The 27,977-nt window shown below is 36.6% G+C and overlaps 1 protein-coding gene across 1 annotated transcript; it reads left to right on the forward strand.

Annotated features, from left to right (window-relative positions):
• The first annotated feature begins 275 nt into the window (after window positions 1-275).
• col28a2b (collagen, type XXVIII, alpha 2b) lies at window positions 276-27,949 on the forward strand. The gene is made up of 36 exons (XM_084425453.1): window positions 276-446; window positions 669-848; window positions 2,337-2,890; window positions 7,991-8,011; window positions 8,116-8,175; window positions 8,882-8,935; window positions 9,019-9,063; window positions 9,161-9,187; window positions 9,813-9,857; window positions 9,936-9,980; window positions 10,067-10,120; window positions 14,085-14,153; window positions 14,234-14,302; window positions 14,395-14,463; window positions 15,482-15,550; window positions 16,806-16,874; window positions 16,975-17,043; window positions 17,158-17,226; window positions 17,380-17,451; window positions 17,527-17,595; window positions 18,474-18,545; window positions 18,668-18,736; window positions 21,209-21,277; window positions 21,391-21,459; window positions 21,594-21,662; window positions 21,753-21,821; window positions 23,029-23,097; window positions 23,185-23,253; window positions 23,335-23,415; window positions 23,645-23,680; window positions 23,764-23,800; window positions 24,730-25,287; window positions 26,036-26,292; window positions 26,432-26,633; window positions 27,347-27,538; window positions 27,630-27,949. Coding segments are annotated over exons 1-36 (3,636 nt in total). The 5' UTR covers window positions 276-445; the 3' UTR covers window positions 27,638-27,949.
• The last annotated feature ends 28 nt before the right edge of the window (window positions 27,950-27,977 follow it).

Genomic DNA, 27,977 nt, shown 5'->3' on the forward strand with positions numbered 1-27,977 from the left:
AGTAGTTAATGTATGTTTTAATGTTCATGAATAATTACAAAATGATCCTAAATGAAAATTATTTTAAACTCCACTTGCTTTGAAAAAAAAAGTATTTTTTACAGTTATGCACAGTCATGCATTTTATATATTATAAAATATTGGATTATATGTAAAAATGGGTGTGTTTATGGGAGGAGCTCTGGATATTAATGTTCCTCTGGATGGCAGCAGATGCTTTACATGAATGGAGCTGATGCACATTTTTACGTTTCTTCTCTTACACAGCAAACCCATGCGCTCTTCACACACGTCCAAGGATTCTCAGTCATTTCATATGGCATCTTTTTATTGCTTGTGAATCTCATACAGAGAAGAGGCTATGAAGTCTGTCATGAGCTTCTGATCTTCATCGTTCAGGTTGTACTCAAGCCGGTACTGTACTGAAATCAGAGCTGCTTTACACAGTAAGTGCACATTTTTTCTTACATTTTGCTCTTTATGATTCTGTTCTGTTTGGAGAGTTCAGTAAAATGGGTTAAAATCATGAGAAAATAACTTCTTTGCTATTCCACTTTTGTGATGTTAATATTATTTAGAGTATTTAGAGTGAAAAGCAAATAAACGCATGTGATGCATTTGAAAGTAAGGTTCTCCATCCTCAATATTGTCTCTCTCTCGTACTGTAGTGATGATACGGCTGTGTGTGAGTTGGCTGGTTTTGCTGTTGGGAGTTCAGCTTGTTTTGGCTCAGCTGGAGGATCTTGATGATGATGATGATGATGATGATGCTGATGATGTAGAAGACAAGAGAAATGGAAGAAACAAAAATAAACCAATCACCTCAAATGTCATCCCAAAAAACAACGGTAAATATTATTAGCCTTTCAACACAGCAAACAGCAGGTGGCTTGCAAAATAAGTGTTTTTATGATGAAAAACTCCTAGGGCTGTGAAACGATTAATCGCGATTAATCGCATCCAAAATAAATGTTTGTGTTTACATAATATATGTGTGTGTACTGTGCACAATTATTTTGTAAAAATAAATACACACACATGCATGTATATATTTAAGAAAATGTTTGTATTTATGTATAAAATATTTATATTTATTTATAATACAAATTATATATATATATATGCAACTATTTATTAAATATATACATATGTGTATATTTATATTTACAAAATAATTGTGCACAGTACACACACATATATTATGTAAACACAAACATTTATTTTGGATGCGATTAATCGCGATTAATCGTTTCACACAAGTATGTTTTTGGTATGAGATAATCGAGACCGATTTAATTCATGCATCTGTCATGCAGGGTGTGGTCCTCAACTTTCAGACATGTGAAGTATGTTGATTGAGAATGATTTTTTGAGCATATGAAACTGATTTAAATACTTCGCTCTCCTCTCCAGGGCTTCTGAATTTGATCTAAATGCTGCTCACTGTCCTGGGGCAAATTTCCTCTCTGACATGTTTCTTCTTCTTCATAAATGTGATTTACTGTAGACTAGGGCAATTTCAGATGAATCACATTTAATTTGACCTTTACATTTGTTTTTGGCAGACACTTTATGGTATTTATGTAATACCTAAACAGTTATCAAACGATTCAAGTCAAACACTGACTGTCCTTTAGTGGCAGAACACATTATACTGTGTGTGGTCACAATTCAGCATTTTTGTCACTTTGTTATTCCAAGTCTCGCTTAAAAAATTGTATTTGCAAAAGTTTTTTAACTAAATATGGCATCCCCACCAGTATGCTGCAGTGTTATTTTAGTGTCAGTGAAATTATAGTTCTTGTTAAATTTTGATTTAGATTTAATGTTTATATTTGGTGTGTTAATTTTCATTTGAAAGTTTTAGTAATTTTGATATGTTTGTCATTTTTATGACTTAAAAAAAAAATTTTAGTTCTATTTTATTTAGCTTTAGTTATTTTAGTACTTCAACTGAACGAAAATGCAATGTTGCCTTGGCCACTAGCCGAAATAAAATAAGATTAAGTTTTGTTTTTCTAGTCCAATTAATGTTTATTAGTAATTTTAGTTTTTGGTTAACGATAACGATCCTAGTATTCTGTTATTTTTTTGGGTGGTCCACAAGATTGTTTGAAGAATCTTCACACAACTCTTTTACATTCAAAAACACTGCATATTTACAGCTGTCAAGCTCATGTTTGACGTCAATGATATTTGCTCTCAGCAAGAAACAAAGATGTTTGAAAAAGTTTTTTACATCCATTCTGAAATTGTGTCATGTCAAAATAACATGCTTTTGAATTTACATTTTGAATTAATGTTTTTTTTTTTGTTTTGTTCTCTCCGTCTTTTAGATGAGGACTGTAATTTGGAACTGGCATTTTTGGTGGACAGTTCAGAAAGTGCCAAAGGCAACCATGCCCAAGAGAAGCGCTTCGTTACAGATCTCGTTACCCGGATCCAGAACATCAATCTCCAAACCGGACAGGGCTTGAACTTCAGAACTGCTCTCCTTCAGTACAGCAGTCATGTGATCACCGAGCAGAGCTTCAAAGATTGGAGAGGTGTGCCCACCTTCCATGACCGCATTGCGCCCATTCGCTACATAGGGCACGGTACCTACACCACCTACGCCATCACCAACCTCACCCGCATCTACCTGGAGGAGTCCGGCCCTGGCACCGTGAAGGTGGCCATTCTGCTGTACGACGGCGTGTCGCATCCCAAGAATCCCAATATTTTCTCTGCTTTAGCTGATGCCAAAAACCAAGGGATTAAATTCTTCACAGTAGGTTTCACATCCGCTGCCAACGTGGAGCAGCTGCGACTACTGGCCAGTCCTCCAGCCGCCCGCTACGTACACAACCTACAGGACAAGAGCGTTGTGGACAAGATCGTCAAAGAGATTGTGAGTAGTGCTTTTTGTTTTCCAATAGGAAAATCTTGTCTATTATTATAATTCATAGTTTACATCAATCAAAATAATTCGCCAGCAAATGGGGATTTTGTTCTGGTACTTAGGTTTATAGTGCTTTTGAAAAGTTTGACTCAAATATATAAAAAAGATCCACTGATCTGAGCTGCGATCCGCATTTATTTGATAGCTCTGGTATGTATACTGAATGTCAAAAGTTGTGTCATTTGTGTCTGTTTTTATTTCTCCTGCGGTCTGTTTGAAGAAATATCTGAAAAACATTTTTCATTAAGTCTTGTGAGCCATGAAAGAGCAACATCTGAGCTGTAAAACATCCATCAGGATTGCCCAAACAAGGCAGTTGAAGAGCTGTGAAAACAATAAGCTTTTGGTTCTTGGGGAGCAACTTTGAAGTGTAGAAATGATGTTGCTCAGATGCTTGTGAAGGCCAAAATGAAGGGTTTATATCTCTTGAGGGATCTTAGATCAAGGAGGGGGGATAGGGTTTCGGAGTTTGTGTGCTACTGTGAAGCCTCACTCTTCTTCATCCACACGTCTGCAGTATAGCAGCTATGGAAAATGGGCTGTCTTATCTCTGTATCTCACCTGAGGACATGGAAAAAAGTTAATAATGAATTCCTTGAACAGGGCATTAGGCATAATGAGTAAATGTTCACTCATACACCGTTTATCTCAAGTTAAAAACCCCTAAAGGAGAAGTTGCTTTGCAGTACTAGCGAAAAGTGCCAATCTTTTTTATTACCTGATAAAGAGATACAAAGCATACCTGAAACATACTAATAAACCAGGTATACATCAATGTATTAGGCAATAAAAGCAATTATCAATGATATTGGATGTCGCCTAATTGTTTAAAACCAGCCAATTATCAGGGCCGTATATATTATATTCTATCAATCAAGAAAAAAAAAAGAAAAAAAAAGTGTATGAAGAAAATGTCTCTTGTGAGACATTCACTTTGAATCGGTGACAATGGCAACAGAATTGCAATTTGTAATCTCTGCACTGCTAGAATTTCACAAGGTGGAACTGTAAGTAATGTTTTCTGTTTATAACTGAAAGCAGTTTCTCTTTAACTTTTATTCTCTCCATAACATGTTTTCCTTGTTTTCTACATTTTATTTCAAAATTCTGTAATTAATTTTTTAACAAGGTATAAAATGCAGAACCACCAAATTCTCTGTATCAGTATCTATATAGGCAGATGTCATTTTAAGTAATCGGATATTGATATCGGCACAGAAATGTTTCATCGGTGCATCCGTATGTTACGGTTGACCTGTGTTTGTTTCGGGTGGGTTTCCTTCCTGTGTTTCAGTTCGTTTCTCTCTGGCTTTTCATTGATTTGATTATCAGTTGCACCTGTTGTTCATTTGGATGATTGGTTTGGTTGTGTATTCTGTTGATTTCAGTTCACTGTCTGTTCTCGTCATTTATACTGGTTGTTGTGTTTGTGTTTTTGAGTCTTAGTATCCGGAGTGTTTTGATTTGAGTTGGGGTTTAATAATCGCTAACAACTGCGTTTAGATCCTGCTTTTCTCGTCTTGTTTGCAACCGAACCATAACCGGACACCATACACCCAAATACCTTGCTGAAAAGACCAGCATCATTTCTTTGCTGATCCAGGTTGTTTCATGCTGGTGAAGTTGGTCAACCAACATATTCTTTCCAATAAAACTGGTTGTTCATGTCTGTCTGTGTTCAAGAGGGAGATTCCTCCCATCTGTTTCTTCATGGTTTTATTAAAAATCCTTCCAGAGTTCCAAATGAGCTTGGCTGACGTTTTTAGGATTGTTTCCTATTAGTAGACTGGAATGCTGGATCTCAGTGTATCTGGAGTGGTGTAAACCTACAAAATGTCTTTTCTGACCTCTGTGTCTCACAGCACAAAGCATCTGCACATGGTCAGGAAACTTTTACGACTGAATATGTTAGCCAGCGCTGCTGTCTCCTGCTGAAGGTTCCCCTGTGCTTTTCTGATAATAGAAAACAGCAGATCACAGAAGAGACAACCAAGCCCATGACATCACACCATAGCTGCTGGAAAATCCAGCCAGAAGCAGCATTTGATGGTTTGACAAACTGAGATACTTTTCCCAAAAGCAACTATGGTCACAAGTTCCATTGTTACCAACAGAGATCAATGGAGCTTTCGGCCATAGTTAGATAACAATGCTTTTGGGAAATGCACCCCTGGTAGATGTTGACATAACTAGTTAGGACTGGTAGGCTGCCTTGGCTAAGCTAGTGGGGGCTTGATTGAGCTGATTAACCTTGGGGGTGGGCGATATGACCAAAATCTTATATCACGATATTAATAATTTTATTTCATGATAACAATATATATCATGATATAGTTATTTTTGCTTTAAATAAAGTTTATGATATAAAAATTTAATTGAAATTTCATACATCTCATCACCAATTTCAATCCTATAAAAAACTAATACTAGCTACTAAATACTGATACTAAAAAAGCTCACTGAAGTAAACAGTCAGTGATAAAATAGGAACAAATACAATAATTACAAGCAATAGACAAGACCAGACAAGACAAAAAAAAACTACAATAGAACAAAGACACAAATGAAATAGACCAACCTGAAAAATGTAAGCACTATAAATAAAAAAACTGCAACGAAGCAGGTTTATTAGGCTGCTGTCACTTTAAGAGCGAACGCACTGATTTAAACTGATACACATGCGCTTTCTTTCTCAACCATTTATGCCCACTAGAGACATAAACGACTGTTTATGAAGATGCTACTCACAAAGACAAGAATTTTTAAATATAAGTATGTGTTTTTGACTGTTTAAAGGCGCTAAAAAGAACTCTAGGCGCTATGTTCAGTACTAAGTTCAGTATGGGCAGAGGCTTTAAGTGCACTCGTTTCAGGTGTGTGCGCTCAAAGACAGTCTTTCAGACAGCGCTCACATATACCAAAATGAGTCCTCTTTCGCTGCTTATTGCACTTAAACGGTTTTAAAATCACTTGTTTTTAAACCCTCGGCTTAGATAAGCTTTCCAGACGACACAGAACGGCAACGTCACGCGAGCGTAACCGCGATAGAGACGATAGTCCAAAATTTCTACCGGTTAATCGTGTCTACCGGAATATATCGCTCACCCCTAATGTTTTATCATCGCAAGCTGGAATGCTGTTTTCTTTGGTCATTTCAACAGAGTTAAATATCTGAGAAAACATCTACTGTATGGCAGGCAGATCCACATTCTCAGATTCGATGAAATGTTCCTGTCCCTGCTGGTATATCCAGCTAAACTACATTTACAGTGATGAATGATTTGGTTTTGCAGGGTTTTATATGGTCCAAGCTGGTAGATTGTGGTGGCTTTAATCAACCAGAATACCAGTTTATTGGGCTGAGGTTGACCAGGTAGATCTTGATCATGCTGATCAGAGCTGATCGACTACTTTGACTAAACTGGTGTAGACCTGGCTCAACTGCTTGGCCAGTTTGACCACCTTAAACTGTTATTCTTTTCAGCAGGAATGGCTGTTTTTTGGCTCAATGTGTGGGTGTATGAGTGATATTCCCAAAATATTCCCAAATTCTGAGAGTAAGCTGACCAAAATAGTCAACTACTACTCTGGTTTTAAATAATGAATGCATTTTTTTAATGTCTTTTTATATTAATTGTATCAGTTTTGTGGCTATAACCAATGTGTTTAGCTTCTCGACTGTAGATCTGACGTAGTCAATTAGGATTACAGGGATGTCTTTTGGAACAATAGTAATTTTCCTCATGTATTGAATATAAATAGTCTTTACAGGTGTACATCTGAAGAATCTGCTTGACCGTAAGCTGGTATGATGGCAGTATTACTGGTATTAGAGCAGAATAACAGTTAGCGGGCTGCAGTTTTTGCAAAAGGAACATCTGTTTCTCATTGACTTTGTGCCGGGTCAGAGCTTTAGGGTACTACGAGCAGCATGATCCTGCATGCAGAATGAATATCTCACCTTCTGCACGCTATATTCATGCTCTGGAATGACTGTTGATGCAGGTGCTTGTCATAGAGACAAGAAAAGCACGTTAGGAGCTTTAATCGAAGGCCAGGAGCATTCAAATGGTCTTCTCTGCTGCTCTACTGTCTCGGTGTTTGCATCTGTTAATCAGCTGCTCGTTCAAACTAAGCGTGATGTTGCTCATTGCACACACTTTAAGTTAAATAGGAAATGCGTCTTTCCAGTGTGTCATTATGTCAACGGTGTGTGCTGTTTACAATCAAGAAGAAAGCTGCTATTAAATTTCCTTTGTTCTCATGTGATTCCCTGTGATTCCCAGATTACGCCATCTGTCTATCATCACTGACTTTAAAGTTTAAACAAGATCTTTTAGCTAAGGAATGTTGCTGGAAATGTGTCTCTCTCTGTTTTTAGTTTTTTGCTTTATTCATACACATGTGCACCAATCATGCAAAATACACACCGTCTAGTCAAATCTGGCATAAGAAACGCCTAATAAAAAATCATCCTGGCATGTGGAACTTCAGGCTTTCTTCCAATATATGATGTCATGACAGTCCGTGTTTCGAAAAGAAACTAAATGCGGGACATTTGTTTTTCTGAAAGTTGTTTGGGACATTTGTACACTTTGTGAGTGTCAGAGTTATTGTTCAATGCAAAATAAGAAAGAAATTGTCCCTCTTTTGGGTTGCTTGATTCTGAATTCCCATTTCTAGATGTTTTCATGACTGCCGTTCTGCGACACTTCAGAATATCAGATATTATAATCTCGGAAAAATGTGATTAGTTCGGCTTTATTCTGTAGCTCTGAGGGTTAACTGGGCTTCTAATATTCGAGAACTTGCCTTGACAGCTTACAGTGACTAGTATTACATGTTTAAGGTTAATAAAAAGAGTTAATTAACTGATGACAGCCTATCTCAGAGACCGCCTGCAGACATTCACCCCCTTTTCAGTTTACGGTAGATGTCTGATACCAAAACATGCCACAATTTTTGTGTTAATTACATTCTTGAAAATGTCTTATAATTCTTGTGCATTTTTCTTGTAAATTCACCTTTGTCACTTTTGTTCCCTTCTAGACTGAGGTAGCTAATGAAGTGGTAAGTGTTTGTCCCACCACATTCATTTAGGACACTTATTAGTGACATTAGTGTGACTACAGCTGTGTGTGTGTGTGTGTGCGTGCGTGCGTGTGTTCCAACAGTGTCCTCTTTCCCCAAAATGCACTTGTGAGAAAGGAGATCGAGGACCCAGTGGACCCGCTGTAAGTAATTTAAACACATGCATTTAATATAAAGTCAGAGATTTTAATATGTTTCTGCACATTTTTAATAAAGAGAAGAAAAACCCACCCAGATTGATTAAAGTGATTGATTAAAACTGCTATGAACAATTATAAAATAAATGGTTCAGCCAAATATTTAAATTCTGTAATTATTCACGCTTATGTAATTCCAAACCTGTTTGCTATTATTTTTGTATTAACCATTTTTGCAGTATATCCACACAGATGTTGTCCATATAGTGTCTTATGTCCATTAGTCCCTATGATGGTCAAATTTTGTTTAAATATTGCAGTCAAATAAATAATTACAATATTGATAGTATTTTAAAACAAATGCGTCATTGCTATTTTAAATAAGTATAGCATTTTCATGTGTTTTTTTTTATTATTAGGTCCAGAATAGAGCACATAAACATAAAGAAATGATTCTGTATTGACTAGTTGTACCACTTAAAAATAAAATTCCTCGTCTATAGACAGTCAACATAATGATTTGCATAAACATAGCCATTATGTTGAGACTGTGTCTTAAGAAATAGTCTGACTGGTATCAAATTAGACCAATCAACGTTTGTATGTAAGTGACTTAAAAAAATGAATGAACAGTCTTGAAGAAAACAATTGGGTGACTAACTTATAAGACTTAGCTGTTAATCAAATCAATCTCTTTCTCTGAGAACCACAGGGTAAAAAGGGTCGTCCTGGAGATGATGGAAGTCCAGGAGTTAAAGGACAAAAGGTCAAAGTTGTCTTTAATCAACTATCATGTTTGTGAATTATTTATCCCATGTTAACATCTAAAATGTGTTGAACGTCCTGCAGGGAGAGGGCGGTTTCAGTGGATCTCCTGGACGAGACGGGACAGAGGTGAACCTGGCTAGAGCAAGGCCTAAATTCGATCTATTTTGACATTATCTGCTTGCGCAATTGCTCTTTCTCACCATGTGTTCTTACTGATCATTAGGGGAAACCTGGGTACAAAGGAGAAAAGGTAAAATGATGCATCACAGAAGAAAATCAGATGATATTACAAAACAAGTGGAGCATGCTGCTAGCAATGCCATATCATGGGTTAGAAATCCAAAGAATGCATGAACTGATTAAAAAAATATATATACCTTGAAATGCAATATGCAAAAAAGTCACATTAGCCAAATGCATAAATGTAAATATAAAAAAAAAAATTGCAATCCTTCTAATGGTGTACTAAATCATTTTTCTGTTTATGTTGTGCTTTAACTGTCTGTTAATATAAACAATTAAATATATAATTATACTATATAATTAAAAAAAATTGGAATTTCCTTTTATAAATTGTTTAAAATGTCTCGTTTGTTAGTCGCTTAGGATAAACGTGTTTGCTAAATGAACAAATGTAAAATGTGTTAAATCTAACTCAAGAGATTTTAATGGAATACAAAAGATCTTCCTTACCCGTCTGAAAAGCCAAACAACGTAGTATTTGACTTGCAGAATACAATTTATGTAGATCATATTAAAGATATCTGTCAAAAGTACTTCATATTTCTATAAGTCCAGAAAATTACTTGGCATACCTTTAAATTGTATTGTGTGTGTATATCCAAAGTGGTACTGACCATGAAACACATTTTTAGGGAGAGCGAGGAGAGTGTGGAACACCAGGAGTCAAAGGAGACCGAGTGAGTGACGCTTCAGTGCAGTTCATGCACAATAACATGTTACTCTGTTTATTTTTGACTGAGTCTGATTCTTTTAAGGGTCCGGAGGGTCCTGTTGGGATCAGAGGAAGTCGAGGGCTGCAGGTGTGTCTTTTAAACTGCATTTGTGAAAATGCAAAACAAGAATTGTTCCTCTCTTTCAGTAGTATTTTACCGTATTCAATCTGCAGGGTTTGCCCGGACCGAATGGAGACATTGGACCGGAGGGCCTAACAGGCAAAAAGGTGAGTCGGATTCAACAATCTCAGCTTTCAAATACAGTAAAGCAGCACTTTTCCAGATAGCAGGTGGAAAAGTATTGGAAATGTTTGGGACAACCCAATGCCATGAACATTCTTCCACGTTCATGCATGATAACTTAAATCCCGTGTATGAGCTTGTAGGGTGCTGACACTAAAAGATTGACATTAAAACATATTTTTTAATTTTAACACTCAAAAGCTCTAGATCTAGTTCTCTGTGGTGCTGATATGCTGCTGTGTGCTACTAAGGAGAACTCAGAGCTTAATTATTTTCCTGGAATGTTCTTTTTTTTTCATGCACTGATGGCTGTCATGTTTCAGCCGAGCAACATATTAATGTCTGGACTTGCACACGCAGAATGCATGTGTGTGTGTGTGTGGCAGCACAGATCAGTATTTCTGTCTTTGACAGGTTAAGGTGTTCTGCCTAATGTGTGTGAACACAGTAATTGCAGTCTTTAGTTTGTAAGAAAAAATTATGTGGACGTCGAAGATCTCAAAAATGAAGTTTATTACAGCATAGCAGTGGCAATTCGGGTGGCAACACGAAGCACCTCGGGTGCACCCAGAACATCGAAATCTCAAACCTTTTATCCTGTCACAGTTTTACCACTCTTAATGTAAATGAAGTTGCTCTTGTTGCAACAGCTTTGGTCTGCGTGTTAATGAAGTTGTGTGTCCCACACCCATTCCCATTCTACAATTGATGATGATCATTTGCTCAGGATGTGATCAACCCAAATGGTGTAGAAAAAAATATAACTTGACTTTATTTCATCTCTATGATAATTAAGCCATTTTGGGGATGAGCTCATTGGGGATGAGTGGAATCTGGGTCGAGGCAGACTACAATTTCTTACAAGTTCAATGTGTCTGACATGAGCCATATGTGTCCTCAAAGACTCCCATTGCATCTGCCCAATGACAAATGCTGGCAGACATGTGTGCCTGATGTAAATAATAGTCATGAAATTATTTTTATAATGTCATGGTTATTGTTATTTTTCCATTTAACAGATGCTGATATTCAAAGCAGACACATTCAGCAGCACGTGTTTATTTTGGTGCCCATATTAACACAGGCTTGATGACGAGCACACTGACTTTATGTTCAGGAAATATGACTGAATCCAGATCCGTTCCATTTTCCAGGGATCCGTTCTATGTTGATGAAATGCCACTGTGATTTAAATACTGTATGATCCCCCTCTTCACGCTCATGTCGCTGTAAAAACATAATGAGAAATATTGAAGAGTGGTAGCGTTGTTTTTCCAGTGATCAGGGACTGTCAAGATGCAAACCCTTGTTGGCTGTAACAGATTTGATATAATTGAGACCAAGCTGTGTATTTTGGGCTCGTTTAGTATTAAAAGTCCAGCATATTAAATCTTTTTATTTGGGATATTATTGGTATTTTGGTTACAGAATTAACTGTATTGGGCATTTAATTCAGCGTAAACACGTGTGGCTTTTCTCTGGGCCGCCCCGTCACAGGAAGGAAAGACTAAAACATTTGCTGTGTTCATGCCATGTCGTAATTACCATATTTTTGAGATGCAACGTGACGTTCTATGTTGTTAAGTTGTCATTACGAGATCTACGAGGATGTGAACGCTTTTTATAAATTTGAATCTCGTGTTGACGGTAATAACAACATGGTGTGATCGCACCTATTAACACGTTTATCATATCGGCATAATAATATTTTTTTATTGCCCTTCTTTAAATACATGATTATCATATTTGCAAGATCCTATATCGATATTTGTAATATTTTTTTAATTTGTATGTAGATAAACCAATTTCAATACATGCAGTCGAACCAGAAATTATTCGGACACCAGATATAATTAGTTATATTTTTTACTAGTGGGTGCAGGACACTGACTAAAGTTCATGTAAGTTCGGATAGCAAAGTAAACTGTGACATATTACACCCAAAAATTCTTCATACAGTGACTTCCAGTAAAATGTATAAACATTTGGGACCAAAAATTATTCAGACACTTTGACCTGACCATGGTTTGCTGAAGTGTTTTTTCTTTAATTGCTAATGCAACCTTTTTACACCACAGACTGAACAAAATGAAGCATTGGTTGACCTAAATTGGTATTATCTAGTGTACTTAAATTTAACAGCTGACAGATATTCAACATAATTCATCTGTGAGACAGTCTAACAGACGGATGGACAAAACCAGTGAAATATAAACTGATTTGATAACTCTGAGTTCTTGTCATATTTTATTACCATTTTCTAAACAATAGCGAATAAACTGTGATAATGTGAGAAATGTTGAAGGTGTCTGAATACATTTTGATTTGACTAAGTATATAATTGAGTAAAACATATAGTGCAGTTGCAGTTACACTGGTTTGCAGTTAAATGTCTGCCTCAGCCGGTTTAATTATATAAAAGAATCTGATATACAGTACATTTATTTTGAGATTGTATCGGGTTGTTCTGTATAGACATACGGTAATTAATTTATTTGTGCAGGTCTAAAAGAAGAAGAAAACCCTGCAGAAACCCTTACCAGCATAAAACGAGTATTAATTTGCTCTAAACTAGTGTTGTCACGATACTGGAATGATTCGATACCACAGGGAAAACTGCCATATACAGTATATGCCGCCATACAGATAATTTGTCATTATCTCATACGTTTTTTAATAATTTTGGCAATTTGGCTGCAATAGCTTACACATAGAACAGGGAGGATTTATTTGAATCGTTGATCTAAATTTAAAACAAAAAAAAAAGACACGTAAAACAGTCAGTAATAAAATAAATAAATGCAATAGAATAAAGAGACAAATGAAATAAACATGGCTTTAAGTTTTTCAGGTGGGTCTTACAGTAGTATTCAGGTAACAAATACTGCGAAATTAAAGTAATCAATTATGAAATGACACTGGGATATTTTTTATTGTAAAAAAATAAATACAGATTAAGGCTTTCAATTAAAGTTACAAAAGTTTTTCAGTCGAGAGCAGCGAGTGGTTTTCCCGTTGTCTTTTGTTCTTTGATTAACATGACAGACCACAGCAGGTATAACAGGCTGCTGTCACTTTAAGTGTAGCGATACTGCACAAAAGGAGTATTGGAACAGTTTCAGATATTTCAGTATCGATATTTTTGACAACATTGCTCTGAACTCTTTTCAGCATCACTGTAAACCCCAATAAGCTGGCAAAACTCAAAAACATTTTAATTGTTCTTAACTTGAAATGTTTGAGTACACTAATTCATACATTTAACGTATAACTTTCATGTAATCTCAATGTGAACACTTTTATTAGTAAAAACTTAGCTAGCTTTAACAATCTAGTTTGCTAACATACTAATTTGTTAACATGTTTACAATAGTATGTTATACAGTAGCACTTACTGTATGAGTGCAGCAATATGAAGGTTTTACTTGCTCTCAAATCGAGCTGCATGCACCACTTGTCACCATGATGGTCACTATCCTAAAAACCAACATTAACAGAATTCTTCTAAATTAGCATAACAAAACATTAATCACTACTAAATCTCAAACTTAACATTAATCTTGCACCAAAATTTTTTTGCATTTACTCTCCATTTTGAGTGCCATCGGCAAAGCGTGCTGGGAAATAGACATCCCAGTCGTTTCAGTTAAACCGAAGTTCGTCTAAATTAAAAGAAATAATTTCATCAAACTCAAAACAATCAAACAGTTCAGTTTACTTAATATATATATCAGTTCTGTGAACTTGAAAGATAAAGAAAGTGCTAAATACTCATAAAAGTTCATTTGACTGAACTAATTAGTTTAATTTAAGTTTGTCCTACTCAAACCAGTTATTTTGAGCGTTAGGGTTTACAGTGATGGCTGAGATAAGTGGAGAGCATTGCGTTCGCAGATTGCACTTATATTGGATCTGTTGTCATTGTTCTGAATGGTTCTGCTTCTTCAGGGGGAGAGAGGCTTTCCTGGACCACCAGGAATACAGGGCGAGACTGGCACTGGGCTTCCTGGACCAAAGGTTGGCCTGAATTATATATAGAAAAACCGATGATATCTGGAACCCGATGTGATCATAACGTGTGTTTTCTCAATCTGTAGGGTGATGTGGGGTTCCAAGGCAGAATGGGTCCTCCCGGGCCTCCTGGGCTCGGCGAGCCGGGTCTACCGGTAAAGATGTGCAATTTGTTAATGCTCACACTAGGGGGCGCAATCGACACCGAACACAGTATAAAACTCTACTATCATGTTCACCTCTACAGGGGCCACAGGGGCCGCAGGGTTCGCCTGGAGAGAAGGGCCCTACAGGAGAGGGTTTACCGGGGCCAAAGGTACACACATCATTGCACACAATTTTAAGTGTGTTCATCATTTTTTCCGATTCAGTGTGCATGAGTCATATCAAGGCTTTTAGGCAAGGCAAGGCAAGTTTATTTATATAGCACATTTCATACACTATGGCAATTCAAAGTGCTTTACATGGAAAGGAATAAAAATAATCACAAAATAAAAGCAAGGAAAATTAAAACAGTTCTTCAAAATGCCTTACATAGAAATTAAAATATCACACTATGGCAATTCAAAAAGTGCTTTGCATAGAAAATAAGCACAAAATAAAAGCAAGGGAGATTTAAACAGTTATAAAAGGAATTAAAAGAGATAAATGATACAGTTATAAAATGAATTAGAGTAAAATGAATTAAAGTAGTAAAAAGATGATACATAGAGTAAACTTCTCATCTGGCAAAACACCAGTGTATCTTAATTTGCACGTAGTTTTAATCTTACACTGTGTCTTTTTGGAGGTTTAATTTTTATTTTTTTATGCAAGCCGTGTCTTGTGTGCGTGGTTTATATCAGAGAATCTTTGAAATGTCTGAACCTTGTGTCCTTTGACTTCAGTTTATATTCCTGAGCGATCCAGCATTCTTTCATCTGTTTTTTCATGAAATAATGGAACATAATCAATCCTGCCGTCGTTTGACTCTGCATGTGAAAAATGCAGGGTGTGTCAGATACTGTATATTTATGCATTTGGCAGATGCTTTTATACAAAGCGACTTAAAGTGCATTTAGTGAGTGTTACCTTGGAATCGAACCCATGACTTTGGCATTGTTATCGCTCCAGCTGAAGTGTGTTGGCACAGGGCAGAATGAGTGATTTTAACTAGTGGTGTTTGTTAAGGCAACCATTATTAACAACCACAACATCTTAGCAACCACGTAACAACTCCCTGGCAACTACTCGGATACCGTACACTGATACACTGAGACAATTTAAACTCGGAAATTGCTAGTATATTTCAGAAATAATAATTATTTGATGGTTTAAACATTTGTCTTTCACAGGGTGAGAGGGGTCTGGAGGGGCTGAAAGGACCCAGAGGACTAGCAGGTCCTGGCATTAAAGGAGACAAGGTAAAACATATGGATGGGTTTTCAATGACACGTCGATGGCATCATTTTTATTTTTATGTGAACTATTCCTTAAATCACTTTCTCTCTCAAGCTCATATCTCATGCATGGGTTTACTGTAACCTAAAGCTGCCGCATACTAGAAGTTTTGTTTTCTTCAGAAAACACTGATGCGGATTCCTTTCTCAGTATTCATCCACATTTGAAATGTTCTTGGCTGTAAAAAGTTTGTGTAATGTATTTGTAGGGGTGTGTGATATAACCAAAATCTTATTTCATGATAGGAGAAATTTAATTTCACGATAACGATATATATCACAATATAGTTATTTTTAATTTATTTTATTTTTGTTATTAAAAATAACGAAGAAGCAAATTACAAACAATAGGACAAATACAATGTAACAAAAATAAGAATTAAACAAATTCAAATACAATAGATGTATTTAACATGCAGTTAGAAATAATACAGAAAATGAATAATCAAATGTAAAAATAAAATACTGCATAGTCTTCACTGTATGAATTCAATATTAATTTATTCTTATTAAAGCTACAAAAGTTATTCAGTGAGTGATTTTTCTCTTGATGTCACAGAGAGCTGCAGGTATATTAGACTGCTGTCACTTTAAGACCGATTGCACAGATCCAACATACTGATACACATCCGGTTACTTTCACTTGAGAGATAATAGGCGGTGTTTACATGAATACTCCACATAATGTGCATTTTGACATAATTGCGTCAAAGAGAACTGAACGAATTGAGTTATTTTTCACAGCATATTGCACTTAATAAGTCTTTTTAACATTTTAATCTTTTTAACTTTCTGAGAGAGGCATCTTTCCATGCGTGCACTTTATCAGTCAGTTCTTTTTCACAACTAATTGCGCTTAATAATTTTTTTTGTCTCATTCAGGCGTTTCATCACTAAAGTGACAATAGTGCTGTGCTAGTCATATACTGTATTTATATACACGATGTAGCAAAATCTCTAACAATAGACATTTTATGCCATCGCCACGATATATACAGTAATATCGTCTTATTGGCACAATTTGCATTATTGAACCCCTCTCTGTGGATGTTTGGAGGAACATGTCACAGCATGCAGTGCAGTCAGTTCTCAGCCTGTGGCCCAGACATATGAATAATATCAATGTTGTATCTACTACACATTCCAAATCGTTTTAATAACTAGATTGTACATGAGCTGACAAATTTGCTTATGCAATTTATTTGTTTATTCCCTTCAGGGTGATTTTGGTCCTCCTGGGCTTCAAGGTCCAGTTGGGCTTCCTGGAGAAGGGATCCAAGGACAGAAGGTGCTGACAAACTTATGATCTGTGCATGATGGCATAAAAACGTTTTGTATATCCATAGCCAAGAATGCGTTGATCATTTTCCACATGGTGATTGTTTTAGGGTGTGGAAGGACCACGTGGACCCCCGGGAAGCAGAGGCCCGTCGGGCGAGGGCTACCCGGGATCAAAGGCAAGAGTTTCCCATCATGCTATAAACACAGTCGCCAAATAGTATTAGGTTCTGGATAAACGTTATTTGATAACATATGGAAACGTCTGTATGTTTGCAAATGTGCTCTTGAAGGGTGACCAAGGTTTACCAGGTGAGAGTGGTGCACCAGGAGAGAGAGGAGCAGGAGAACCGGGAGCTAAAGTAAGTCTTCTTCACTTTACTATTAAATCTACAATCAACATGAAAACATTTGCTTTTTATATGCACATTAAAGAATGTAGTTGGCTTTTATATACGTGTATGCTCAACTCCTAATGATCCTGATTTTAAAGTATTGTCTATATACATGTGTAGGGGGAACCTGGAGCTCCAGGGTTTTCGGGATTACCAGGATTACCTGGGGAAGATGGAGCTCCGGGACAGAAGGTACCAGTCTCACCTCAGTCAGCATCAACACATCAGAAGAAGACACTCATTGTTGTATCTCTGTGTGTATTTCAGGGAGAACCAGGAGCCTCTGGGTCGAGGGGCCCTGAAGGGGCAGCAGGAGTGGGCATCCAGGGTGAAAAAGTATCTCTATCACTTTTCTCACATGTTCACCTTTCTAAAATCATCTTAACCCTATAAAGCCTACTGTATCATATTTAATGCGCACATTTCTAAGGCCTTTAAATCATCAGGATGATCAAAACTTGTGCTGTAGAACCTGTTGCACACAATCTACTACATGATTTCTGTCGTCTGATTGATAGTTCATAATGTTTTAGCAAATAATAGTGTAACTGTAAAAACGTCCACCTTCAGGTTGTGGTTCACTTGTCTTTTTGCTGTGAAAACTTTTATATTGTTAGTAATGTTTCAAGATGAAAGCTTACTGGACTGGACTTTGGTTTACTTGATTATCTATACATCATTTTTAGAAACATCATGGTCAAATTTGATTATCAAATATGATCTATCAGGCTTTTAATGAACTTTTATTTGTTTAATATTGCATTGCATTATATGATTTGCCCTCCACAAATAAAACCACAGAGCTTTGATCATACAACTAAGCATTTAAATATAATTTTACCGAGACATATTATTGGGAAAATAGAATAAAATCTGATATTTATATGCATTTTATGTAAGCAATCTGCTAAACTGTTATAAAAATCCTAATCCTAATTTTATCTTACTTTTTGGTCACATGCTATATGAGCCATAAAGGTTTGATGTATCAAATATGACACTCAACAAAAAACACACATGCAAACTTTTTTTTTTTTTCTAAAGGTTCAACAAACTGTTTAATATGGACTTTTATTTAATATGTTAGGCTTTACAGGGTAAAAGACCCCATGAAATGAAAATCATTGTGTGTTCTTGTTTCAATATGGTGTTTTACTGTGAACGCCAACTTGATGCTTATTGATGTAGTGTTTTGTTAATGTGATGTTGTGCAGGGTGATCAGGGTCAGCGGGGAATCCGTGGGTTAGCAGGGCCATCAGGAATAGCTGGACCCTCAGGGTCAAAGGTGAGTGAGATCAGTGAATCTGGAAGATTTTGTCTTTTGGTATATTATATCATACAAAATTAGTTTGAGGGTAAAAATAACTAAAATAATTTTCATTCTGTTTTTAATTAATGTCTTTGTAGGGAGAGCCTGGCACCCCTGGGCGTCTGGGTTTACCTGGACTACCGGGACGTGCTATACCAGGACCAAAAGTAAAAGCTTTTCTATTTAAGTTTTTGGTATTTGCACTATAAAACAAAGAAAACTTAAATTTAAAGTTACTTTCAGACTTGGACCACACAATATATAATTGATATATAATATATAATCAAATACACAGTATGTCGGGACATATCGAGCACCTCCTCCACCTCCTATTGGCTATTTAAAATAGCCAGTAGTGTTTTGTTTATATCACAGCTCGGTATTATATATAGCGCATTTATGTGCCTTTATATAGTGCATATGTGCCTATATAGAGCATTATGTTCCATTCAAAATAGTAATTTTGTGAACAAGTGACTGATTTTAGCCGCAGCTTCAGCATCTATTTGTAGTGTAGGGGGCGGAGCTTCAGATTCTAGAGAGCATTTGATTGGACTGAAAATCTGATCAGAAGCTGAAGTGCAGGTGATGTCATCAAAATAGTCCATATTGGCGGAAGTGAGAGACTGTAAGTTTTGAATGCTTATATCTTCTAAATGCAAATTTTGTGATTGTTTTGGAGCTCACTAGCTTATAGATAACCGTACGGCCAAGATACAAAAAAACTTTAATTTTGATATCATGGGGACTTTAAAGTGACCAATTATATCAGCTTTTTCGAATTTTACCTTTCATGTAGTGTGTAATTGAGCTGTTTGTGAATGTAAAAGGTCTGCAAAGTTTTAAAGATCAAAGTGCACGACGAATAAATGTATTGTCTCCTAAAAGAAAGAATCGCTTCTGAATTGCTGGAACGAGTCGTCATCAATTCCAGTCTCACTTCCTGTTACAAACCCACGTAACAATGTAATACATTTGCATAATGCCAGCCTATGGTCTTCATTAGCCGCGTTTCCACTGTCGGGCCAGGGCCGGGCCGTGCTAGTGCGTGCCAGGGCCAGTCGCGTTTCCACTGTCACTTCCGGGGCTTGATCGGGGCTTACTCGGGGCCAACGGCCAGGATTTCTGGCCCGTCGAATACCTTGGGCCAAAGCGGGCCAGCTCGGGCTAGAGGAGTGGTTACGAACAGAGGCGGAGTTCACCTGAGTCGGGAGACGGCAGCGCCGGATGATTCTGTCAGCATTAAAGACTTTTAAAATAATTTAACTCGCGTTCATGTTTGAATGCCTTCTGTTTGTGATGCAAAAGACTATGCGCGCTAGCCGTTACCATAGTAAACGCTTGAAGATACGCATAGTAAAAAAACATAGTGAACGCTTGAAGAAATCAGACCAATCATAAAGGCTATCACAGTCATGTTTTTATTTTATCTGTCTGTAGCCTACGTCTCCTCTCTTTATACCGGACTATCATAAAATAAAGCAACTTTTTTTTCGGGAGCTTCCTCTGTTTCTCTGACTGAAAATATCTGTATGGGAGTCGAGAGAGTGCTAAAGCTCCTCAGGTCGTATTTTTGGTGGCATATATTTGTAGAAATTATCATTCTTTCATGATACAATTATGATTCTTTACATAAATGTGATGTAAATATGTCCTGTAACTACCAGATAAACAGAAACAGACGCGACTGAAGTAGTAAGTGTGTCCTCTTTCTTTTGTGAAATAGACCTAACGGTAATTTATTTCTTAGTGACTAATGTGCAGTTTTGACATAAATGAATTCATTATGATCAATGTATCACTTTTTATTGTAAACCTGTGGTAAAACATCGATGCTTGGGTTTTAAATATTCAAGTAAACAACAAAAATGCCAGCAAACGGCCGCTTTTATCATGTTTGTTTTCAACGCTGTTTCCAGTGATTTCTGATTAGTTTTCTGATAAAACTTCCATTTGTTGGTGAAATGATGGGTTAGTGTGACGTTGTTCCAGAGAGGCGTGTTACGGGCGTGTTTTAGTGAAGCGCTGTGGAGCTTCTGGCCCGACAGTGGAAACGCAGGCCCGGTGCTATTAGCCCGAGGCTATTAGCCCGGCACGGCCCGTTTAAAGCCCTGGCTCGCACTGGCCCGACAGTGGAAACGCGGCTATTGGCTGCCTGCAAATAATGTCTACTTTGATCCTCAAACACTTTAGTTGTAGCCGAGACTCTAAGAGTTAGTGTCGATATGTCGAGAAGACGATGTTTTCAGCTGCGAATCCACTTTGCATGAACTTCAAAAGGATAATTGATATGGAAAAACCAACAGCATTGTTACTGTTCATATAACTGTGTATCAAGCTCTGAGGAAGCCTCCGGAGCTGAAATTCAGATATGGTGATATGCATTTTGTTTCCAACATGCGCTGTAAGCGGTCGACCAATCATAACAGATTGGGCTGTCTAACCAATCAGAGCAGAGCAGACTCTGATAAAGGAGGGGTTTAGAGAGACTAACTCATCGAACAAACAGTTTTTAGACTCTTTGAGAAATGATGTGATGTGCAATGCATATTATGAGAAAATTAAAGTGTTTTTGTCCTTGGATGCATGTAAACCTGTTGTAGGAGACTTTAAAATAACATAATAACGTCTCATTGTAGGGTGACTCGGGCCCATCGGGTCCTCCTGGTTTAGTAGGAGAGACAGGATATGGACTTCCTGGACCAAAGGTACATTTAATTCTTATGTATTGTTAAAGTTGTAAAATAAATATTTGACTCTGTTATTAATGATGTCAGTTCTTGATCAAAGTTCATTGGATAGCTCATGCTTTGTTTCTCAGGGTGATCGTGGTGACCCTGGTCCTCTTGGTCAAAGCGGCCCTAAAGGCGACGGCTATCCTGGTCCCTCAGTACGTTAAACATCCACAAAATCCTATTGAAATCCCTTTCATGCTCATGGCATCATAGAAATCTTCATTATTCAGCATGAGGCTATATTTTGTTGTTGTTGTGTGTGTCATTTGTTTGTTGGCTTCCGTTTCAGGGGCCTCCTGGTGTCCCTGGTCTTCCAGGAGAACCTGGTCAAGAGGGCATCGGAATACCAGGACCAAAGGTAGGATGGTTATTATGTTTCACCCTAAAGTGAAAATATTATGAACATATAATGTGTAAACACAGATATTTTATCGTGACTGTGTCTCAGGGTGATGTTGGCTTCAGGGGTTTACCAGGCCAACCTGGACCTCCAGGGGAAGGACTGCAAGGACCACCCGTACGTCATCAAACACAGTCCGATAGTGATGATGTGTTGAGTTAGCCCTTGTCAATCTCTCTCAGTCCTTCTTAGTCTTGATTTAACACATTATTGCATTAGATCTTCTCCCATTGTGCCATACGATTTCTAAATGGGATGGGTAGGATGCAGGCATTATAATTAAATAAGTACAATTCATTTAAAATGTGAAAATCTAAAATCTAAATTCTATGTTAATGTAATATTTACACTACCGTTAAAAATTTTGGGTCAGTAAGAATTTTTTATAATTTTTTTAAGAAATAAATGCCTTTATTAATCAAGGACACATTCAATTGCATTGAAAGTAAAGACATTAAAAAACTGAAAATCCTGAAATAATATTAATATAAAGCAGCACAACCGTTTTCAACATTGATAATAATCATAAATGTTTCTTGAGCAGCAAATCATCATATTAGAATGATTTCTGAAGGATCATGTGACACTGAAGCGTAATAATGCTGAAAATTCAGCTTTGATCACAGGATATATATATACATGTTCACATAGAAAACACTCCTTTTAAATTGCAATAATAGTTTTTATTTTTAAATGCTGTTTTTACTGTATTTTTGATCAAATAAATTCAGCCTTGGTGAGCAGAAGACACTTATTAAAAAAACATTAAAAAAAATATTATCAACCACCAATATTTTAGCAGTATATCATTAATATTTTATAGTACAAAATATTAAAGTGCCATCTAGAAACAAATGTAGATGGTGCTTTTCTCATAATTAATAGAGATAAGTTGTAATAAGTATAAAAAATTAAAAAAATAAAAATTTCTTTAAAATAAATGCCACTTTCTTTGTTTTGTTATCTAATGCAGTAATATTCAAACATTTTTTAAGTGTGTCTTAAGTATCTAAATACCTTTTTGGAGACGCTGTATATGCCAGAGCACACAAATAAAAACTTTCTTTGGAATACATCCCATTCCTCAAAGGTTTCATCGATTACCACATCATCTTAACACCACATTTATCATAGTACTGTATCCATGATCGTATATTCACAGCCAGAAACACACATGCACCTGCTTCAAATCTTTTACATATGTCCAACAAATCCAGATAATGTAATCCAGTGACATAAACGTCATTCCAGATGTCCGAGTTCTGCTTTTATCTCTGCACGAATGTGTTTTAACTTTTGATTTATGCTGAATAATCTCTCTCAGGGCAACATGGGAAGACCAGGCCCTCCTGGGCCAACTGGGCCACCAGGACAAGGCATACAGGGTCCAAAAGTGAGGCACTGGCATACACACATCATAAAGATTTGAACACATATCTATATCTAAACCTAAGCGCACATCTTATATACTCTATTACAGGGAGATCAGGGTTCGCAGGGTGTAACCGGGCCAAGGGGACCTCCTGGAGAAGGAATGCCGGGGTCAAAGGTCTCAGGTTTTGTTATATAATCTGTGTTACATGATTGAATATTCAAATATTGTAATGTGAGGTCCATTTGTGTTTCTCAGGGGGATCGTGGAGGTCAGGGCGAGAGAGGGATGAAGGGAGTTAAAGGTGACATGGGAGATTCTGGCATTCCTGGACAAACAGTTAGTAAACTAACCTCATCATTAACAGAGCATTTATAATCGGTCATTACACCGTATGTATGAGTTTCAATTTAATTTTGGATGCAGCCTAAACAGTAGACTGCAAAATAAGTTGTGGAACCGAGCCATATAGTCATAATTTATTATTTCGGCTGAGTAAAAGAGAGGCAGAATTATGTTCATAAAAAATAATCTCAGTAGTGTCATTAATTATAGCTCACTTTTTCAGGGTAGACCAGGAATCAAAGGAGACTCTGGGCTAACGGTATGTCTTTCACATCATCATACTACAATATTCAAAACACACTGTGCATATTTCACTCGTTCAGATATGATGTTTGTTTTTAGAGGGACGACATCATCAGATTGATCAGGGAGATTTGCGGTATGTTGCATCCCACATTACTCTTAATATACAACGTGATATGCTTTATGTTTCGTTCAAAAGTGATTTTGATGATTTTGAAAAAAGATTCTTCTTCTCACCAAGGCTGCATTTATTTCATGAAAAATACAGTAACCTGAAATATTGTGAAACATTATTACAATGTTTCTGTTTGAATCAGTGTTATTATTGTTTTATTAGTATTTTGAATTAGCTTTTAGTTTTATAGTTTTAGTTTTCTTGTTCATTTTGTTTTCTGCATATACAAATGTGCTTTTTTCATTGTATTTTTTATATTTTTTTATATTGCTATTAGGTTTAATTTATTTTTATTTCAATTTTAATTTTTTAGTTTTAGTTTTAGTTTTTATTTATTAGCATTTAATAAGTGTAGTGCTTCAGCTTAAACTTATTTCAGTGTATTGCCAAAAAGTTTTTCAAATGATATTTAATTTATTTCAGCTTTATTTCATTTAACAGAAATGTTTGTAATAGTTTTAGCTTGTTAATGATAACCCTGATTTGAATATGTGTTAAAATGTAATTTATTCCTGTGATCAAAGACATCATTACTCCAGTCTTCAGTGTCACATGATCTTTCAGAAATCATTCTAATATGATGATTTGCTGCTCAAGAAACATTTATTATTATTATCAATGTTGAAAACAGTTGTGCTGCTTCATGTCGTTGTTGAAACTGTGATAATTAATATTTTTCAGGATTCTTTAATAAATAGAAAGTTAAAAAAAACTGCATTTATTTGAAATCTAAATTTACATTATAAATTTCTTTACTGTCACATTTGATCAAGTTAATGCATTGCTCAATAAAAAGTTTTACTGACCCCAAACTTTTAAGTGGTATATAATATAGCATACTTTTAGGCCAGTCTCACTAGTTTTAAGTTCTATACTGTCCTGTCTTTCAGGCTGTGGAGTCAAATGTAAAGAGCGTCCTATGGAGCTGGTGTTTGTGATTGACAGCTCTGAGAGCGTTGGGCCTGAAAACTTTGAGATCATAAAGGACTTTGTGGCCGCACTAGTCGACAGACTCACCGTGGGACGTAATGCCACTCGAGTTGGCCTCGTTTGTTACAGTCTTGAGGTCCAGCTTGAGTTCAACCTCGCTCGCTACATGACCAAACAAGATGTCAAACAAGCCATTCACAGGGTTCCCTACATGGGCGAGGGCACGTACACCGGCTCTGCCATCCGCAAAGCAACTCACGAAGCATTTTACAGCGCGAGGACGGGTGTGAGGAAGGTTGCCATTGTCATCACAGACGGGCAAACAGACAAACGTGAGCCTGTGAAGCTGGAGATCGCTGTTAGGGAGGCGCATGCAGCCAACATTGAGATGTACGCTCTGGGGATTGTTAACATTAGTGATCCGACACAGGAAGAGTTTCTCCAGGAGCTTAATCTCATTGCGTCGGACCCTGACACTGAGCACATGTACTACATAGACGACTTCAACACCTTGCCAGGTAATAGATACAGCAAGCTTGAGGCTGAATGCCAGTTCACATACTTCTACTGTATGAAAGTACTTCTCTGGTGATGGGAAGGTACATACCTTTGAAAACTGAATGTATGGATGTGTGCAGTCTGCCTGTGTTTTTTTTTTGTGTGTTTTTTTTTACATCTCTTTATTTTTAATTATGATTTGACAAAACAAATGAATACATTTTACACACAAACTTAAATAAACTTTAATATTAAGACTGCACTTCACTTCCTAAATTAAACATTCATAATAGAGAGATCATGCGGTGCAGAATTATGCTAGAATCATTCATAGTTTTGTTTCATTACCAGTACATTATATATCATTATTATTCTTTTTTTTATTTAAACACATACATTTAAAAACTGCTGCATATGTTCCTTTATAAAAATGTTTACACTGTTAACACACAGGGTTGTTGACTTGGGGAAAAAATGCATAGGAAAAATCCATAGGCAAAAATATAGGTGTACTATTCTGACACCTTTAGCATACTATTTTCAACACAGTATGGTTATATATATATAATTTTTCAAAGTTGTAAATATAACAAAGATTTTTGGAGTATGTTTTACACGAAAATATTATTTCATTCTTTATACTTTAACATTTCATGTTTACTTCAATGTGTTACTTGCCATTTTTGTAATTATTTGTGAAATTTACTGACTGAAAATTATTTTAAAGTAAATATATAATATTTCCCATTTTAATTGTCCCTCATACAGCTCTGGAGTCCAAACTAGTTAATCAGCTCTGTGAGGATGAGAACGGAGCACTTATCTTCAGTCGCATTAATGGTTTTGAAAACGGATATGGAATTAATGGTAACCGCATCAATGGGAACGGCAGGTATAATTCTGGCACCAACATAAATGAAGGGAACAGAGAGAACAAGGGATCACAATCTGGGATCAACACTGTTACTCAAGAGCGCGGGAAGGGAGAAACGTTTGCTGTAACATTTGGTCCAGACATTAATAAGGTTAGTGCACTGAAAGTAATGAATGGATTTTTATATTTCGGCTCTAATTTAATTTAGTTTTGAGTGTTTTTTGTGTGTGTGTGTGTGTGTGTGTGTGTGTGTGTGTGTGTGTGTGTGTGTGTGTGGTATGTTCCCTTAGGAGGCTGAGCGTGTAACTGAGACACCAGACATAAACACTTCAGAGCAGAGCAGCGGTAGAGGAGATACTCCAACATTCACTGGGACATCCACAAATAGCAGACCTTCATCAGGGACATCATCATCATCATCATCCACAACTGTGAACTCATCATCATCCTCAGTGCTGTACATACCAGCGCCACGACCACCGTTACCTAAAGGTAAACACATGATACACTCACTAATACAATACAAAATACACATAAGTTTGGAGTCAGTAAACATTTTTATATATATATATATCTATATCTTTTTTCAATTAATAATTTTATTCAGCAAGGATGCATTAAATTGGTCAAAAGTAACAGTAGAGACATTTATAATGTTTCAAAATATTTCTATTTCAAATAAATGCTGTTCTTTTGAACTTCTATTCATCAAAGAATCCTGAAAAAATTTACCACGGTTTACACACACACACACACACACACACACACACACACACAAATATTACAGATCCCAAACATTTGAAATTTGGTGTACATAAAAATACAAAGAGACACTTTTCACAAGGTGGCAAATTCCTGATTTTGTAGTAACTCATTCATTACTTACTTGCTTACTTACATTAATGGGCGAAATCCAATCGGAAATAAAACCTAAAAAATGTGCCATCTCTTCTTTGGACCATGCATTTAGTCACAGTTATGGTGGCAGGGAGAGAGCTTAACATGCTGCAACTAAAGAAAACACGTGCATATAGAAAAAACACCAGCTTTGTGAAGGGATTCATGTGTTCACTTTTATTTGGACACATTAACATTGTTTGGATTTCGCCCAATAACAAAAGCAAGTGACATATTCTCAGACATTGCCCACCAGACAGGATCTGAAATGTAATCTTGCTAAACATTGTTTTTACATCTATGTTCAGAATTTGTGTCTCTGGACCCCCGTTGTGAGCTGCTCCTGGATCAGGGCCCTTGTCGGGACTATAACATCCGATGGTACTACGACCGGCAGGCCAACGCCTGCGCACAGTTCTGGTATGGAGGCTGTGATGGGAACCGGAACCGCTTTGACACAGAAGAAGAGTGCAAGAGGACGTGTGTGGTCGTGAGAGCAGGTAAAACACACTCCTGATAAGTAAATATTACAGCAAATGAAAGTGGACACCAGTTCCAGCCATTTAGTCACACTATTTTCTTTGCATTTAGGAGGCTGATATCAATTGTGGATACATTTTCCTTAGTCTGTTATTCCTCACTTATCACTCCGACGGACCTGCACTGAAAAACACAAAGCATAAAACAGTACAACAGGGACATTGTTATGCAACAGTAGCTAATCGAGAACTGTGAATAATCAATATTGTAATATTGTACACTGTCATAGTTAAACAACATTAATTGAATTGGCATTTATGTAATAAATGAAATGTGTTCTTGATTTTGAGAACCAATGTTTTCAGTATCAGTGAAAGTTTGTAATTTTTTATCTCGTACTGTATGTACTTTTTGTAATAAAATATTTTGTATGTGGATAAATGGCTTGGCTGTTACACT

The sequence above is a fragment of the Rutilus rutilus genome, assembly GCF_951802725.1.
Source record: "Rutilus rutilus genome assembly, chromosome: 12".
Classification (NCBI taxonomy): domain Eukaryota; kingdom Metazoa; phylum Chordata; class Actinopteri; order Cypriniformes; family Leuciscidae; genus Rutilus; species Rutilus rutilus.